Source organism: Ixodes scapularis, unplaced genomic scaffold (assembly GCF_016920785.2).
Source record: "Ixodes scapularis isolate PalLabHiFi unplaced genomic scaffold, ASM1692078v2 PGA_scaffold7__128_contigs__length_106722199, whole genome shotgun sequence".
Classification (NCBI taxonomy): domain Eukaryota; kingdom Metazoa; phylum Arthropoda; class Arachnida; order Ixodida; family Ixodidae; genus Ixodes; species Ixodes scapularis.
This window is the reverse complement of record NW_024609882.1, coordinates 77,834,524-77,851,658: the sequence shown is the minus strand read 5'-3', so window position 1 is coordinate 77,851,658 and position 17,135 is coordinate 77,834,524. Positions and strand designations below refer to the sequence as shown.

At 48.0% G+C, this 17,135-nt stretch overlaps 1 protein-coding gene across 1 annotated transcript in view; it reads right to left on the bottom strand.

Moving 5' to 3' along the window:
* Positions 1-923: 923 nt before the first annotated feature.
* Positions 924-17,135, bottom strand: part of LOC121833170 — a 102,135-nt gene continuing 85,923 nt past the window's right edge. Inside the window, exon 5 of the mRNA XM_042286284.1 lies at positions 924-1,001. Within this exon, the coding sequence (XP_042142218.1) occupies positions 924-1,001 (78 nt within the window). The remainder of the gene's footprint in view (positions 1,002-17,135) is intronic.

Here is a 17,135-nt window from a genome sequence, read left to right as displayed (position 1 = left end):
AAGTGTAATTTTTGTCTTGGAAAGAAGGAATGAGTAATGTAACTGTGTTATTTGTTACTTGAAATAAGTAATGTAGGTATGTTAACCATTACTGTGTTGAAAAAGTAACGAGTCCATTACTACGGTACTGAAAACAGTAAAGCGTTGCCAGTAACGTGTTACCACGAACACTGGTTTTGACCTCAAATGGAAATTTTCTGGCACCCCGTACTTGGGAAGAGAACATCTTCACTTCCTTTTTTCCTCTTCTTTGACTAAACTCCCTTCGCGACTTGTCCGGCCCCCTCCTTGTTGGCTTCATGGAGACTCTGTCCACCACTGAATAAGGCTGGCGACACCTGTTTTGGAGCATATTTTATGAACATTGCCAATGTCGCCCGATTCATTGCCACACAGAATTAGTTTGCTTTCTGTAGCAAGTGTCAAAAGAAAACAGAAGACTTGTTATTGACTTCTTTTAATGTGTCAACATTAATGCCCACATGACAGGGAAAAGCTGACGGTATCCATCTGTGAACAAAACGGTTGAAATGGAAGCATGCCATGTACAGGGGAGCAGAGTAGTGCCGGGCAGCGATGGCATGTCCGAGTAGCAGCGTCGGTGAGACGGTTTGTTTCCGTTTTTCTTTTTGCACATATAGAAAGAACAGCTTTTCCTTCTTGCATCTTTATTTTTTTTCCGCCCTGAAATTCTACATTCACGAAATTTGAGCGTGCTAAATTCACCACCTACAAGGACACCTTCATGAAAAGTTTTATTCCACTCTGTTCATTGGCCTACGGCTGAACATTGCTCGAGAACTCCCTGCGGATTAGCACGCTCGAGATTTCGCGGGCTGAAGACATGTTTCAGTGATCTCCGTGTGGTGTTCATGTTGAGAAACGACATGAAGGTTGTTGTTAGCATTTATTTGGTCGCTCGCTTAGGCGTAGCCGAGTTCTTTGTTTGCGGTCGCCAGGCAGCTGTTTACCGCTGTACGGGTGAGCTCCCGTTCTCTCTCCTGAGAAACACAGAAAAAAACACGAGATTCGGTGTGTCATTTTCAGGAGTGAGCGTGCACCGTGGTATTGTTATATTTGCAGAAGAAAAAAAAAAAACTACACCAATGCGCAGCTCTGACGCAGTGCTCTACACATTCCTCAGAAAAGGGAACAAAAGTTTGTTCCTTCTGATTATTGTAACGTGTTCCCGCTCCGTACGTTCTTAACTTGCGCGCACGCTCGCACAGTCTAGATTTCTGCAGACTACACGCGCACACAGACCGGAAGTCGATTCCTGCGTGGACGGCCAGTGTTGCCAGATGGTCCCACCAAAAAACCGCCAAACGACTGGGAGGTATAGCCCAAATATAGCCAAAGCCGTAAAAAAATACAGCCCAAAATAGCCAAGACTAAAACAATGAATTTTAAGCCTTATATTGACAATTTCTTACGCTCATACAATACATGTTACAATCTTTGTTTCAACCCTCAGATGTACCACCTTTTGTGTACATTATGTTACTTGTGAATTTTTTAAGAAAAGCTTCGGTAGGATGAATATCCCTACCGAAGCTTTTCTTAAAAAACGAAGAAAAGCTTCGTAGGTTTTCAGAAGTACAAAACACACAAAGACAGCTTTATTGCGAAGACCGGGAAATATGATCATACAATAAAAGAACAAAATACAGAAGCAGAACAGTCATAACACTGGGTGTTTCAAACCAGAACCCCAATATCTCGGGTCCTTACTAATATCCCCCCCCCCCCCCCCCCCCGGTCTCTTTTTTTTTTTTCTTTGTGAAGAATATTACTATCACCCATTCATGTTCACGCTATTTCTGATTGTGTTGTCGCTTCTTGGGGTGAGCAACGAATGGAAGGTAGTCAACTGTTTAGCGGTGAAACTGCGGATTCTCATTTTTACAAACCTGGCTGCCTAAGGATTCTCACAATGGGCACCAAAAGCAGCATTTGGAGAGTTCAGTCTACGTCCGGGCAGAGATGCGTCCGGGTTGAAGGCGCGCTACCGGGCCTGTGGTAATAGTGCAATCTGTTTGGTTTGCTCCACTGCGCTGTAGGGAGACCGCTTGAACTCTGTAAGCATTGCTTCACTGCGTAATGCGAAAACCCCAAAGTCTAGAAGTTTGAAACCTTTCTCCTTCCTCTCCCTTCTCTCGACTAGCCAAAAAAGAAACTTTTTTTGTTTCGAAACTGATTAAAAGTTTGAAAATTAACTAACCGAACCTGAAAGTTCGGCGTCGAATCTGAGGTTCGACAAAAGTTCGCCGCATTCTTAGAAATAGCCCAAAATAGCCACATAGCCAACCACGAAATTTTGACGCCAAACATTTTCCACAGGAGCGCCGCCATCTTGAATTGTCGCCACTTCCAGTATGGGCGACGACAAAATAGTAAAACGTTTCAACCTGTAACTAGTAAAAAAATAGAGGGGAGCCAAAACGAGAATGTGTGACGGTTAGGCTTATATCCTAAATGTCTGGAATACTGGAAGTGACGACAATTCAAGATGGCGGCGCCCTTGTGGTAAAGGTCTCACCGTTCCAAGTAGGTCGATGCAGAAAGGGAAAAACACTCTCGAACCAGAGCGCTGCGCCAACGCTCCGCTTACCCTTTCCCTCGAAAGCTCGTCTGCTTCACGGAGTGGACTGTTAGAAAGCACGTGCACAGTGTACGGAGGCAAGTTGTTTCGACAATGTTAGGCGCCGCTTTGATATTATAGCGTGTTTTCGCGCTTGACATGGCCTATGCAAGAAAAGAATCCACCGGGCAGCACTGTGCCGTAATTGGTTGTACAAATAACCCAAGCAAAACGTAAAATAAACGCCGATTCAGTGTGCGAGATCCACGCTGTCAAACAGGACGAATGTGGGTGCGGCATGTTTATGCTGCACCGGTTCCCCGCTGCTCCGGACCTACGACGCCGGTGGCTGGCGAATTTAAACAGGAAAGACTTCTTGCCATCGAAGAACAGTCTTGTGTGCTCCGACCATTTCGTGGACGGCCGGGGAACTGCGGAGAACCCCGTGCCGTTCCTTCGCCTGGACTACGACCGAAAGGTAAGCGGAGGGCGGCTTAGACATTGAAAAAAGAAAACATTTGCGTGACTCCTGGTCTACTGACTTAATAGTATACGCCGCGACACAGTTTGCGCACAAATAATTCTCACGCGAGGCTATCACAGAGAGGCACATCAATGTGCCAATATTGTGACAGTGGATTCCAACTCAGAAAAAAAAAAGAAACGGATCCGTCGCACTTGCTATCTGTACTCAGTATTTATATATCGATTCATATTTAAATTTGAGGTTTCTACTATTTTAATTAAATCAGACGTGGCAGCGCAGGTCCGAGCCGCTAACCGCGCAGTTAGTTCAAATGTTCCCGGAGCCCCCAAGCTGCGAGAACTCGAGTTTAGTGCAAATTCACGTGCCGTTTGCGTGTCATCCAGGCTTCGTTCAATCCCCAGTTTCACTAGCGATCCTGAATTTCACTAGCGATCCCCAATTTCACTAGCGATCAAAACGCCGAGTTCGGTTTGGGAGCAACGACTGCCCCAGAACCGCGCTAAAAATTACGCACAAAAAGATGCCAGGAAAGCAGGATGCACTTTTCCCCATGCCTGACATACAAATTAGGATAGTACTTTCCTTCATGGACGAAGACGATGAGCCGAGAACGCCGAATACGGTAACAGTCCAGTAATGGCGGGCGGTCATTCGGACGGATTCAGATTCTCCCAAATGCCCGGATGAGGGTAGGCGGCGCTACACTCGTTAAAATGGCGTCGGCTAGGAAGCCCAGCTTGGAACGGTGTTAGCTCCCAAACGAAAATTTCTAACTGGGACCAGTTGGCACCTCAACTGGTTTCAACTGGGACTAACTGGTACCGCCTGGGAATGAACTGGGACGAATAGGAGTCCAACTGGGACCAGCTGAGGGGTCAACTGGTTTGAACTATTCCCAGTTGGGAGTCAACTGGTTTGAACCATTCCCAGTTGGGAGTCAACTGGTTTGAACCATTCCCAGTTGGGAGTCAACTGGTTTGACTCCCGGTTGGGAATAGAGTGAACTGGAACCAGTTAGGAAAGTAACTGGTTGGAGCGATTTCCAGTCGGACTTCAAATGCCTTTCCCGTTCCCAGTTCACACGGAGCAAGAATTTTGACAAGTTGGGGGTGTTTGCTTATGAAGAAAACTTAAATTTTTAGATTTATACAAATAGGGAAATTTTTAATTACTGTGTACATTTATATATTTATAAAAATAATATAAAAATTTTAATTAACTAAATATTTTTTTAATTGGAAAATATAATTAGTGACAAAATGTGTTCACCTAAATGAACATTTAGTGCATCATTAAAATATGTTAAAACATTTATTTAAACACCCTACAGTATTTTTTTCTTTTAATAAATAAATTTATCTTTTGGCCAATCAGAGCTAGCCGGCCGCCGTGGCACGCGGGTGCGGAATAGTGATACGCGTTGTCGACAGATGGCGCTGCCTATGCAGTCGGAGGTTCATACTCTCGCATCAGGGAGATCAATTAGAGGGAGATGATGCGATACAATATATAGGAGCAGTGATGGAGGAGAAATTTCGGGAACGGTTACATGTGGAAGATAGGAGAACCGAAGGAAGTAGCAGTCCAGTTTGTGACATCGCGGATTTTGGACAAAGAGAATGGGAAAAGGCGGAACGAAGAGTCCCTAGTGGCACGTCGACGGGCACAGATGGTATCCCTATCAAGCTGGTGAAGAATTTGGGTCCTAAATCTAAGGCAAAACTAAGGGAGGTAGTGAGTACCATGATAAAAAAAGGAAATATTCCAGATGAATGGAGGCTTAGTAGGATGAGTATGATATATAAGGGAAAGGGAGATAAGTCTGATATTAGGAATTATCGTCCTATAACCGTGACACCGGTTATTTACAGGTTGGTAATGCAGATTATAAAGAACAGACTGGAGGAATGGGTAGATTGCGAGGGCATACTGGGCGAATTACAGAACGGGTTTCGAAAACAAAGAAGGTTGGAGGACAATTTATTTTCTCTAACACAGTGTATAGAAATAGCGCAAAAAGAAAACAGACAGCTCTGGCTGGCATTTCTGGATATCAAGGGTGCCTATGACAATGTGAACCAAAGAAACCTGTGGGACATAATGGAGAACTTAAACCTAGATGAAGGACTAACAGCACTATTAAGGAACATTTACAAAGATAACAAGGTGATTATAACATGGGAAGGAAAGGCGACAGGGAAAATAGAGATAAGACGAGGCCTTAGGCAGGGGTGCCCGTTATCGCCTTTGCTGTTTATGTTGTATCTGAGAGGATTGGAGGATAGACTAGAGAAGAGTGGGCTTGGGTTCAACCTTTCTTACAGTAAGCTAGGCCAAAAAATTCAGCAATCCTTACCGGGATTGATGTATGCAGATGATATTGTACTAATGGCTAACAACAGGACAGAGTTGCAGGAATTAATGAGCATCTGTGGTAGGGAAGGAGATGAATTAGGTTTAGAATTCAGTAGCGAAAAATCGGCAGTCATGATTTTTAACGAGGATGAAGTTGAGAGGCTGAAGATACAGAATATTACAGTTGAGAGAGCTAGTAAATACAAGTATCTAGGAGTATGGATATGTGATGGTGCAGAATATCTCAGAGACCATGAAAAGTATATAATAGGTAAGGGCAACAGAAATGCAGCTGTAATGAAAAATAGAGCACTTTGGAATTACAACAGGTATGAGGTGGTGAGAGAGATTTGGAAAGGGGTCATGGTGCCTGGCTTGACTTTTGGAAACGCAGTGCTATGCATGAAATCCGAAGTGCATGCGAGACTAGAAATAAAACAGCGCGGAGTAGGTAGACTGGCTTTGGGGGCACATTGCAAAACGCCAAACCAGGGAGTACAAGGAGACATGGGATGGGCATCATTTGAGAGCAGGGAAGCGGTGAGCAAGGTAGAATTTGAGGATAGGTTGAGGCAAATGGACGGGGAGCAATGGGCACGAAAGGTTTTCAGCTATTTATACATGAGGAGTGTAGACACAAAGTGGAGACAGCGCACTAGGAAATTAAGGGGAAAGTTTTTGGGCTATAGCGAAGATACGGAAGAGCAAGTCTCAGTTAAGAAGAAAGTTAAGGCCACAGAAAGAGATTGGTGGCTAGAGGGAATGCAGACAAAGACGGCTCTGGAAAGCTATAGATTAAACAAAAGAGTTATTGCCAAAGAAAGCATTTATGACAATTCTAGGGGAAGCTCATTGCTGTTTGAGGCAAGAACGGGTGTTCTGCGAACCAGAACATACAGAGTGAAGTACCAGGAAATTGATACAGTGTGCACTGCTTGTGGAGAGGAGGACGAGACGGCTGAGCACTTGATACTCTACTGTAAAGGGCTTCACCCTATGCCTACCGAAGACAACATAGACTTAATAAAGTCATTGGGTTTTAGAGACAGCGAAGGGAGAGTGGATTTCAAGACTGTAGAGATTACCAAGCAAAGATTAAGTGAATGGTGGCAGAAATCGAGAGAAAACTAGGTATTTTCTTATCCACTGATAGCAAGGGGGTTTCATAGCCTCACTTTCTTTGCACTGCGGAGTGAATATAGATTTCACATTTAAATATTATAAGCTTAAATGGTAAAACAAAATGGCTAGGTGGCGTAAGCTACCGCCCGATCCAAAGGGCTCAGCCGTATTCATCCATCCATCCATCCGACGGACGCGGTAGAGAAGAGTCGCCATCGCTGAAGTTGGCGTCGTTATGAAAATGTCAAAACTACAGCTGCGCTTCTTTTGACCTAACTGTAAACACGCCATTGTGGCGGCGGTGAACTTCGAGGATGGAAAGATGCAGTTCAGCGATCGGAGGGCACCCAGGAAAGACCGGACGGAAGAAAACGCCGCGGAGAGCACAATGGCGAAAATAGCGGGAGGTCTACTTCGAAAATGTTCGACTGTTGTGACAGAGATTGCAAGGTGGGAGCGCTACCGCATCCTATCGGACTTCATCTGCGCAACGCGGGATCACGGGTGAGCACCTTCACGCGATTGGGAGAGAAGCTGAGGACGTCTTCACTAACAGACGCCAGCGGCCGATCTTCCTTCATCACATGAATACTACCTCTGAAAAAGCGATTCAACCGTCCCGAGCAAGTCGCTAAACCCGGAGCGTGTACGTCACCGAACCTATTATTTAGTTTCATTCTCCAAGTTTTTGACAATAAAGTCTTGTCAACCTTCCATTTTGTGCCGTGTTTCATTGTTGCTGGAGTTGGTACCAGCGGTAACTGGGACCAACTCCAACTGGGACCAGTTGTAACTGGGACCAATTCCAGCTGGGACCAACTCGAACTGGGACCAGTTGGACAACTCCAACTGGGACCAGTTGCAACTGGGAATTGTTCCATAAACCAGTTGCAGCTGGGACCAATTTGAAAATTTTCGCCTGCCCAATCTGGCAACACTGCGTGGACCTAGCCAGGGGGAAGGGGGGGGGGGGGGGGTACAACCACGCCGGAAGTGTCGTGGTGCGTGGATGGAGCCTTATCAACGTTATTAGATTAGCTCAGTTACGGAACTGCTCATAGGCGCCGCATGCACGAACAGTACCCCCCCTCACTCACCACGAATCGCCAAGCGTCGCTCGACGTGCCGCCAGACGGTTGCTTTGGTAACTGAATCAGGATACGTACGTTTCAACGTTACTAGAAACTAGGGCTGGGCATCGATTAAAATTTTTAACCCGATTAACCGCCACCCTTTAGTCGATGAATTAATCGATTAATCGGTTGCGTTAATTTTTATAAATACTATATTAAAAAGATTGCAACAACTCGTCTTGCCTTTGAAGACTTATATTACTTTCTGTTACACGGCGCAAAGGACATTTATATTGGAGGATACATATATTGCTAAACGATTCAAAGACTCGCATATTTTAGCTCCAGCTCCGAAGACAAAGAAGTTTGTCCACATTCTCCAAAAAGAAGTCCAGAAGTCAGGGCGTGGGCGATGATTTCTCCTTTTTTCAGAGAAAGGAACCTCGATGGAGAAGCCGTTGATTGTTGTCTGCGTTTTGGCGGATGGTCCTTGCTGCAGCTACATGGGTGCTTCGCTCGTAGGCGATACTGAAGCGAAGTTACGCTTCCACTGTACGAAAACGGCTTTTTGCAGATGATGCAGTGGACTTCCTTCGAGTAAAAAAGTTCACCGCTAAAGTTTACTAAACTCATACTTTTTAGTGAGATTGCCTTTCATACTCGTGAACTCGTCCATTTTTACGTGCCGAATACTGGAACAAGTAACCACGGCGTTGTTGGCTTTGCAGCGTGTTTTTCTGCTTGTTTGTCTTGCCTGGGCAGGATGTGTAACGTGAAACTTCACGTCCTCAACGCGTGAAGTTTCGCGGTCGCGCGGGGATCAATTGCGGGCTCGGCTTGTTCGTCTGGCCTCGGCAGAACTGTAATGTATATCCTCGAACACGTGACGCTTCGCGAGCGCGAGAATTGAACGTTGCTCATAGCACCTGGCTGGAAACGGACTTCTTTGAGTACCGATTAAAAAACCGATTAACCGGTTAAAATATTTGATCGCGATTAAAGCCTTAATTGATTAATCGGAAGGTTAATCGATCAATTGCCCAGCCCTACTAGAAACGTAAAAACCAACGGAAAAAAACTCTCTTTGTAGTAAATTTTATTGGAGTTTAGTACAAAATGGGGGGCGCGTGATGTTTTCTAATATCTTTAGTTTGCAAGGTTTTGCAGTACAATTAATATTGTTGTCATACAACCATGCCTCAGCGGCGATTTCAGGTAGCGCGTCCCGACCTAGGCTGATCTTAACTTGGCGATGAATTCGCGGCGCGTCCGCTGGGGACACGGGAGTGGCATCCCTCTGACCCTTTCTACTGTATCTGTTTCGGCTCCGAATTGGCCGCTTGAAGCCAAAACAATGGTATGTGCAGTTCCTTGAGTGACCGCTGCAGGGTAAATGGCGGCGTTGTGATCGCCATTGGGCACTTCAGCTGGGCTCTTTGGAACGCATAGTTATGAAACGAAAATATAGATGGCGCTTCAAACGACGCTTGGCAGAATGAAGTGAGTGAGGGGGGTACCCCCCTCCGCGGGAGTTCCACAACTGAGGTAATCTAATAAAGTTGAGCCTTATCTCCTCCCGACTTGGCTACATCCCCGCGCGTGGATGTAGACCACTGATCTCTATTGTAGTAGGCTGGATCGCGGATCGGGAGCCCGTCGGTGTCGCCACCGGCGGCCATTGCTTGTAGGGAGGCTCAAGTGAGGGTGGGTGCAACTGCTAGATCGGGGATCACGGGACATGGACGCCATTTAATTGCTAAATTTTGCAGGGAGTCTATGGGGCAAAGGGTCGTTTTATTTTCTAACTCGGGTCATAAGAGCCCATTAAAGGGGCCCTGCAATCATATTTAAGCGTCTACCTTTTTTGCGGTTTCCACGTCTCTTGGGGTTGGGGCAAGCCAGCGGGCACGGAGAGAGTAACTAAATATCAGTGCGTCATCTTTTAACCGGACGACGCGGAAACCTCCTCCACCGACGAGGGCGACCCGCGGTACCGAAAGCGCGCAAAATGTGACGTCTTTGGTCCTGGGCTTGCCACTGGTCAAAGCCGCTAAGAGCTTTTCTTAAGTCGAGATACCAAATATAAGTGTCGCGAACCGTTTCAATTATGTATGAAAGTAGTTTTTGTTCACTATTTTAGACCAGAAAAGAAACAAATGCAGTTTAGAAAGTACGGAAACGAGAAATGGACCCGTCGACATACCCGCCACCAAGCGGCGGAAAAAAACGGCGCATACTAGAAAAGGCTAGTGGGATGAGGTAACGACAAACGAGGAGCGCAGAAAGGTCCCGGATGTACGCGGCGGCGCTGTGGTCGTATACCGGCTCAAGAATCCGACCGGTTCCGAGCGTTCCGAAGGCCTTCGGCGCGGGCCCTGCTGGCGATTTGGCCATTTGGCGGTGCGTCAGCGCGAAGTGGCTCCCGTTCTGAACTGATCTTTACCCCGTGTTTGCTGTCGTTTGTGGTTAATGAAATGTTATGCCGAATTACTGTTTAGTCGCGCTGCAAATGAGATACGAGCTGCCCTGGCCGCCCGCTTCATACAGCCTATCCAACACGTGCTTTAGTGGCGCCCTCTCGAGCCGTCGACACGGAGTGCGGCAGCCGTGTGCGCTCGATGAGCTCACTACTCCTCCTCTAGTTCAAGGCCACTCAAGGCAGGACCTAAGACGTCATGAAGGAGGTTATTTTTTGCTTGTTTTTGTAATTCTAATTTGCCTATAACTTTTAAAATGAAGCGAAATTCGAGAAAAGAAAAGTTGGATTAGGTTACTACGTTCAGTACGCTCAGGTTCAGTGCAAATTAAAAACCAGTCAAAAAGTCATTGCAGGGCCCCTTTAAGGTGCTTGAATAATTTACACAAGGTATAAATGATTACTTTTCCATAGCCACCAGTTTTGTTGCGATAGGGTAAATATTTTTTAATGCGAAAAATGGTAAATTCCGCCATCTTGGACGTTGCTGCTTGTCTGGCAACCCTGCTTAACGAGAAGGAAACGAGAGAGGCTGCGCAGGCGTTCGTTGCTTGCAATCGGAGGCGTGAGGAGGAAAGGCGCATGGAGCAACAGAGTTGCAACAGAGCGGGCGCCTGCTCTCGTGCAGGCAACATTGGCGCATATCCTTTCCCGAATCCTCTCTCTCAGGCGCCGCCATGAAATTGCAAACGCTCTCCAGGTTTTGAGTTGCACCCACCCCAGGGTGTAAGATAGACAGGTGGGGAAACGAGAGCCAAATGAGCGACCGCATTGTGTCCCCTCGGTTTTCTCTTTTTCTGTGGCGCCATCTATGTGGAGCACCGCGAACTCTCACTTCGGTGGCCGACCGGTGGCGACTGGCTAAACTGACGGAGATAGTTTCTCGTGGATTTTCAATGGAGGACTGTCGTGCTGTCGGTTTATTTTGCGCACTCTCCCATAGAGTTCTATGCAAATCCGATTCCGATTTTTTTCTTCTCGCCGCAGCCCCATCTGTCGCAAATCGGGGGTACCCGCTAGCAGACGAGTACACAATCCGGTCACGGCGCTGCGGTAGGCTTCTATGGGCCATTTCCCCACCTGTCTATCTTACACCCTGACCCACCCTCACTATACTTCGTTTCACCTTATGTTGTACCGCAGCGAAGGCTAGAAGCGCGAGCTCATAGCGTTGGCAGCTGCTCTAAATTCACGAGAGCGTGTGCCTCCGATATGTGCCCCAGAGCAAGGAGCTCGCGCTTGTAGCCTTTCCTGCGGTACATCATAAGGTGAAACAGAGTATAGAGCCTCCCTAATTGCTTGACACCAGGCAATGCACGCAAGTCTATGGGAGAAACGCACAAACGTAAGGATATTGAAGCATGTACGCTGTGCTCGGAGGCGAGTATTTTATGGTGCACTTCGATCCTTATGTCGTGTCTTTGGAGATTGAATCGGTATTTGTCAAACGTTCGAACGCCGATTAAAAAAATCAAACGTACCGGAGCACCTGTGGCTGAGCTGGCAAGCTTGTTCTAGTATTGGAGTAAACAAAGGAACTTGCCGTCAATGAGACCGTCCTCGGGGAAGCCCAGTAGTTGATGAATGACAAAGAAGTTTCATCTCGACAGCCGCTTTCCGGAAGTGAGCGAATTCCGCGTAGCAAAGCCTTCGAGCTTGTCGTCTGCTAATGTCAACTCAACGAAACCGCCATCGACTCCGCGGTAACTCTAGGTAACTCTCGCCTCATTGAGCTGTACTACAGCGGAGTCATTCTCGACCACAAAATATTTAGTGATAATAACTGCAAGTGCTGTCAGTTTTAATGTTTGTACGCAAGCTATTTGCCGGGCTTATTGAAAAGTATCCAAAAAGTTTCAGTGCCGACAACAGCTTAGAAACGGGGAAAACGGCACTTTTTCTCGTTCTTCCCATAGGAACCGTGCGCATCTAATTCAAGCCCCGACCAGGGCGCCCCTAGCGGCAAACGGGTCCGTTGCATCGGGCATCTTCTGCCAGTCGCTGCGTTGGTTGTGTGCGTTGTGGTGGGTTAGCGCTGTAATTTCTGAGATGGCTATTCCGCACCAAGAAAGCCGCAACAATTGCTGCGTGGTCGGCAAGATCGCGCACGGCACGAAGTACTACATCGTCCCTTCGAAGCCGTTCGAGGCGGAGTACTGCGCGACCTGGGTACGACTTGTGCGTAAATACAGGTTAGTGGTGCTTCTTACCTTCCAGTTTGCGCTTTGTTTAAGCTGCTGACGAATAATACAATTAACTTTTTTTCTCTTCTAGCGACGATGGAACAGCATCGACACCGACGGCAAACTCTAAAGTGTGCAGCGAATACTTCACCGGAATCGAGAAGCGGAACGCGGTCGCCCTCCTAAGCCTACCGTTGGATGTTTCCATCAGCGTATACAGGAAGATAGTAAAGAGAATCGCGGAACGGCGCGAAAAAAAAATCGCCCAGTTATTGTCAAGCTGATTCAGAAATAAACGTTTATAATTACCGCAGTCCACTCAACGCCAACAAAATTTTTTTGCGGGCGCGCTTAATTTTGTTTGCAGAGTACGGCGCTCCGTGACATCCACTTGTCCGTCGAAACGGACCTCGTTCACGTCGCACACGCGGCCAGATTCATGAAACAGTTTTCTCTTCGTCATATTGGCACCACGGAAGAAGCTTTCTGGATTCGTAACCGCCTTAAACCCCGTCGTAATCACCCTGGGAACACTGTCCGCTGTGCTGCTAATCGCCACTGCTTCCCCCCGATGGTTCTGCGCCGGCTACCGAAGAAGCTTTCCGGATTCTTAGTCACCCACTGTCCTCTGTGCTGTTCGTTGCTCTTACTTCGCGATGATTCTGAGCCGGCGGCAGCGGCTTCCGAAGGAACTTTCCGAACTCGTAACTGCCTTAAATTCCGTCGTGATCACGACGGGTACACTGTCCGCCGTGCTGTTCGTCGCCATTGCTGCCCGATGCTCCTGCGGCGGCTACCGCCAGGTCGCGGCAAACAATGCGGAGGGCAAGTTCGTCTGCTTCTTGCGCAGGGGGTAGCGGTGACGTCAGAACGCCGAGCCCGGATTGGCTGATCGCGACCCCCTATCTGAGCGTCGTCTGCTCCTTTGCAACGTCGTCTGCTCGCAACGTCGTCTGCGTTTGTCTTACCTTTTCTGTGACTCTCGGAAGTGCAGAGGCCAGATTCACGAAACGATCTTACGCCAAAAATGTGCGTAAGCAAAACTTAAGAACAAATTCGTATCCACGAAACGAAATTTTCGTAAGTTTCGCGCAGGTTACGACGAAATCCTACGACAGCTCCGAAGCTGTCTTACGCACTTCTTACGACCAAATCAGCATGGCCGACAGCGTCGCAGTCGCGACGACCCACAGACGTTTATTTTTTTACGTGCGCTTCTCACGCGTTCCGACTTCAAGCAGCAAGAAAAAAGTAAAAAGTACCTGAAACAGACCACGACGAACAAGAACGCTGGATCCACAAACACCCAGGAAAAGCTCCAACGGCCACGATTCCACCGAAACCGACGAAGCGAGCTCAGCAGTTAGGCCTAGCAGGCACTCCGCGACTCGGCGACCGTCTGCCCACGACCGGCTGGCGTGCTGAAGTGAATATGCCCGCGCGACCCTTGTGAACCCTTCCCGTATTATATTTTGATAGCTGACCTTAATTTTAGATTAAGAGCTAGGTCAATTTCTTCCTCTTGTTAGCTCCTCGTTTCCCGAGGCAACGGTGACTCTCGCCGGTGAAAAGCGGTGAATCTCCGACAGACGCAGGAAAGGTAAAGCAGCCATCGCTTTGACTAGCAGACGTAAAGCAGACGACGTTAACTGCGCCAACCCGCCGACGCCGTTAAAGAATGAGGGGTCTCGCCGCACACGAAAGGAGGAAAAAAGTATTTGGGAGGGAACTTGGGGGCACCAACACGCTCACTCTCGGTTCTTAGCAAACAAACCTCGGCGTTTCGGGAGACCTCGCCGGTGAGTCTTTTGACTTCCCTCCTTGATGCGCGTCTGCTAGTTGTTAGACAAAAACAACGTACCGCTCGAGCTATTTCGTCTGCCCTCTCTGAAAGGCGAAGTCGAGCTCGCTCGTAAAGACCTGCACTTCCGAAAGTCGCAGGAAAGGTAAGACAGACGCAGACGATGTTGCGAGCAGACGACGTTGCAAAAGAGCAGACGACGCTCAGATAGGGGGTCGCGATCAGCCAATCAGGGCTCGGCGTTCTGAAGTCACCGCTACTTCCTTTCTCATGCGCAGAAGACGAAAATGAGCCCACTTGCGAGGCGAATAGGCGACCGCCGCGACACGGCCGGCTTGCTCGCTTCCTATACACCTTTTCCGTCTAACCTCGACCCAGCGCGTAATGTGCATTGTCTCGACTCGGCGAGTCGGCGCACAGCGCGAATAGTTCTTCCGGTTCTAACACTTCCGGTATGCGGGAGCAGGCCTAGTCGGCTGGCAAGATGCTGAAGATGCGCGTTAAATGGGTTTTGAAGCCCTTGACAGCGTAGTGAGTTGTAATAAGGTGTGTTAATACGTCAATGTATCATGTCCGCGCATATTTGGTCATCGGGCTGCCACTGCGCAGTCGTTGGCTGCAGCAGCAATTTCCGAAAACGGAAGATAGCGCGCGACAAATTGTGCACCGAACACAAGAAGTCGCAAAGCGAATGCGGCTGTAACGTATACACTTTGCATCGCTTCCCCGCTAATATCAGCGGGGAAGCGATGCAATATCAGCACGTAAGAAAAGCAAATAGGCAGTATAGAAACATACATCTACAAGCGCAGTAATAGGCCTCGACAAGTCAAATGTAGAACGAATTTTGCAGCTTGTGGTGCAAATGTAAGACCGTGGGTGTAATTATTGTTATTGGCTACTCAAGTTTTGTTTTTCATTCCGTTCATTCCTACGAGGATGTGCACTATAATTTTGTGTGTTGCTCGGTAGCGACGCCTGTTAAAATACGTTAATGGAAACAATACGAAAAGAGGGCGCAAAATCGTCGTCGCCCTCCCATCTCACCCCCCTTTCACCCCCATCTCCTGAATAGTTCCGACGCATCTGGGCGTCATACGAAGTAGAGATGTCCCGGTAACTAGCGATCGTACCTCGACGGTGCACCATAACAATAAACCTTTCGGCCCGCGTCGCCAACTCCCATTGTGAGTATTTCTACGATTAAACGATGATACTTCTATGCCCAGGGTCGCCCTCGCTCGTGCATAGAAACCCTCGGTTAGTCATTCGCAGAAGGCTGTCATTCTTCACAAACAGCAACACGCGAAGAGTAAACACTGGTAAACGTCCTCAGGAAAAGTGAACATGCCTCCGATTTCAATTACCGGCGACGCTGGCGACGAACCTCTCGGCGCTGTTGGCGCAACAACGGGCGCCATGAAGGCGAATAAACACGCCAGAACGCAAGAATAATTCACACTTTCAATAACAAACAAATTAGGAACTCACTAAAGGGAAAACAATGAAGATACGATGCACGGGGTCAATAAGGACAACGCGGGAGCTAGGAACAACGCTGCTCTCCGCATACCAAAATGGGCGCACAACAACCGTACGCCAGACGGCGCGGCTGTCGCTGCAACACGCAAGGTGGCGACGGCTACGCGGAAAAGGTGTATAGAGTCCCATGCATTGGCTGGTGTCAATCAATGGCCGCCGGTGGCGACACTCGGCCCCAGCTGCCGAGGCTGCGGTCCGCGATCCAGCCTACTACAATAGAGATTAGGGGTGTCGCGAACTTTTGTCGAACCGGATTTTTAGGTCAAACTTTCGGGGTTCGACTGGGTCGAACCGGTTCGACGAACCTCCGAACTTTTCACCAGATTCGACCGGTTCGACTTTGTCGACACTGTGGCCAGACCTTGATACAAGCATGTCTAGGTTTGGAGAATTTTTTTTTGTATGCAATGGGTTATTTTATTTTATGAACAGTTGCAATTAAAATATATAAATTCTTATCACTGAAGAAGTTTATAACTTAATTTTTTGTACTGAATTAACTGAAAGAACCAATCAGCGCTGCCCTTGATTCATCCCTTAGCCATCACCATCCAATCCGAAGCCAACTGGCTTGCCTGTCGCGCATGCGCACACGAGTCGAACCTCAACACAAGGTTCGCCGAACTTTTCACTAGAAGGTCGAAAAAGTCGAACCTGGTCGAACTCGAACCGCGGCCGGTTCGCGACACCCCTAATACACGAACTCATCTCTGTTACGTCACGGCGCGGTGGCGGCGCGTCGGTCGCACTTCCGGTCTGGAGCTGTGGGCAGAAGTCCCCATGCCAGACGTGTATTTCTGCGTTGTTTTGAAAGGAAGGAGACAAAAACTTGCCTTCTCGTCAAAACGCCGCGACTGGGACTGTACCAAAAGTGTCGAGAAAGGTTTGAAGGCCAGTTTTCACGTACTCGGTTCGTCCGAGAATATGAATATGTGCCGTGAAAAGGGAAAAGCAGACGCCGTCGGACAACGACTGCTTGGGCGGGAAGCACTTTGGGTTGAATTCACGGATACTTGTGGTCATCAGATTTATTTGTTTTGTTCCAACATGAACGCCAGAAAACCGTCAAGTTGTGCGGACCACCTGCGGACTACGTTCAGTGCGTCTTCAAGCTCAAACGGCCACCTGATCGTTCGAATTGTCGTCTGCTCTTTCGAACGTTTCTGCTTGTCGTCTGCTCTCTTAGACGACGCCGGCCCGTAGACCAAATCATGGCCGGGTACTTGCGATAAGAAGCAAGTGCACGCCTCAAAAGACTTAAATTTGGAGGTTGGTAAGCAGGCTCTTTGTAAACAGCAGATACAAGGAGATTTCGATCATTGTTACCAGTGACCATCACCGACTTGCTAGGCCTGATTCGCATGGTCCGATTCTGGTTTAGATTTTTAGTATCGACGTCGACCATCTCAGCTACGGTTCACGCTTTTGCAGCCCGAGCGACGTTGCGACTGAAAATTGCGAGCGAAATCTCATCACGCGAATCAGGCTTTAGCGTACATTCTGCGGCGTCCACGC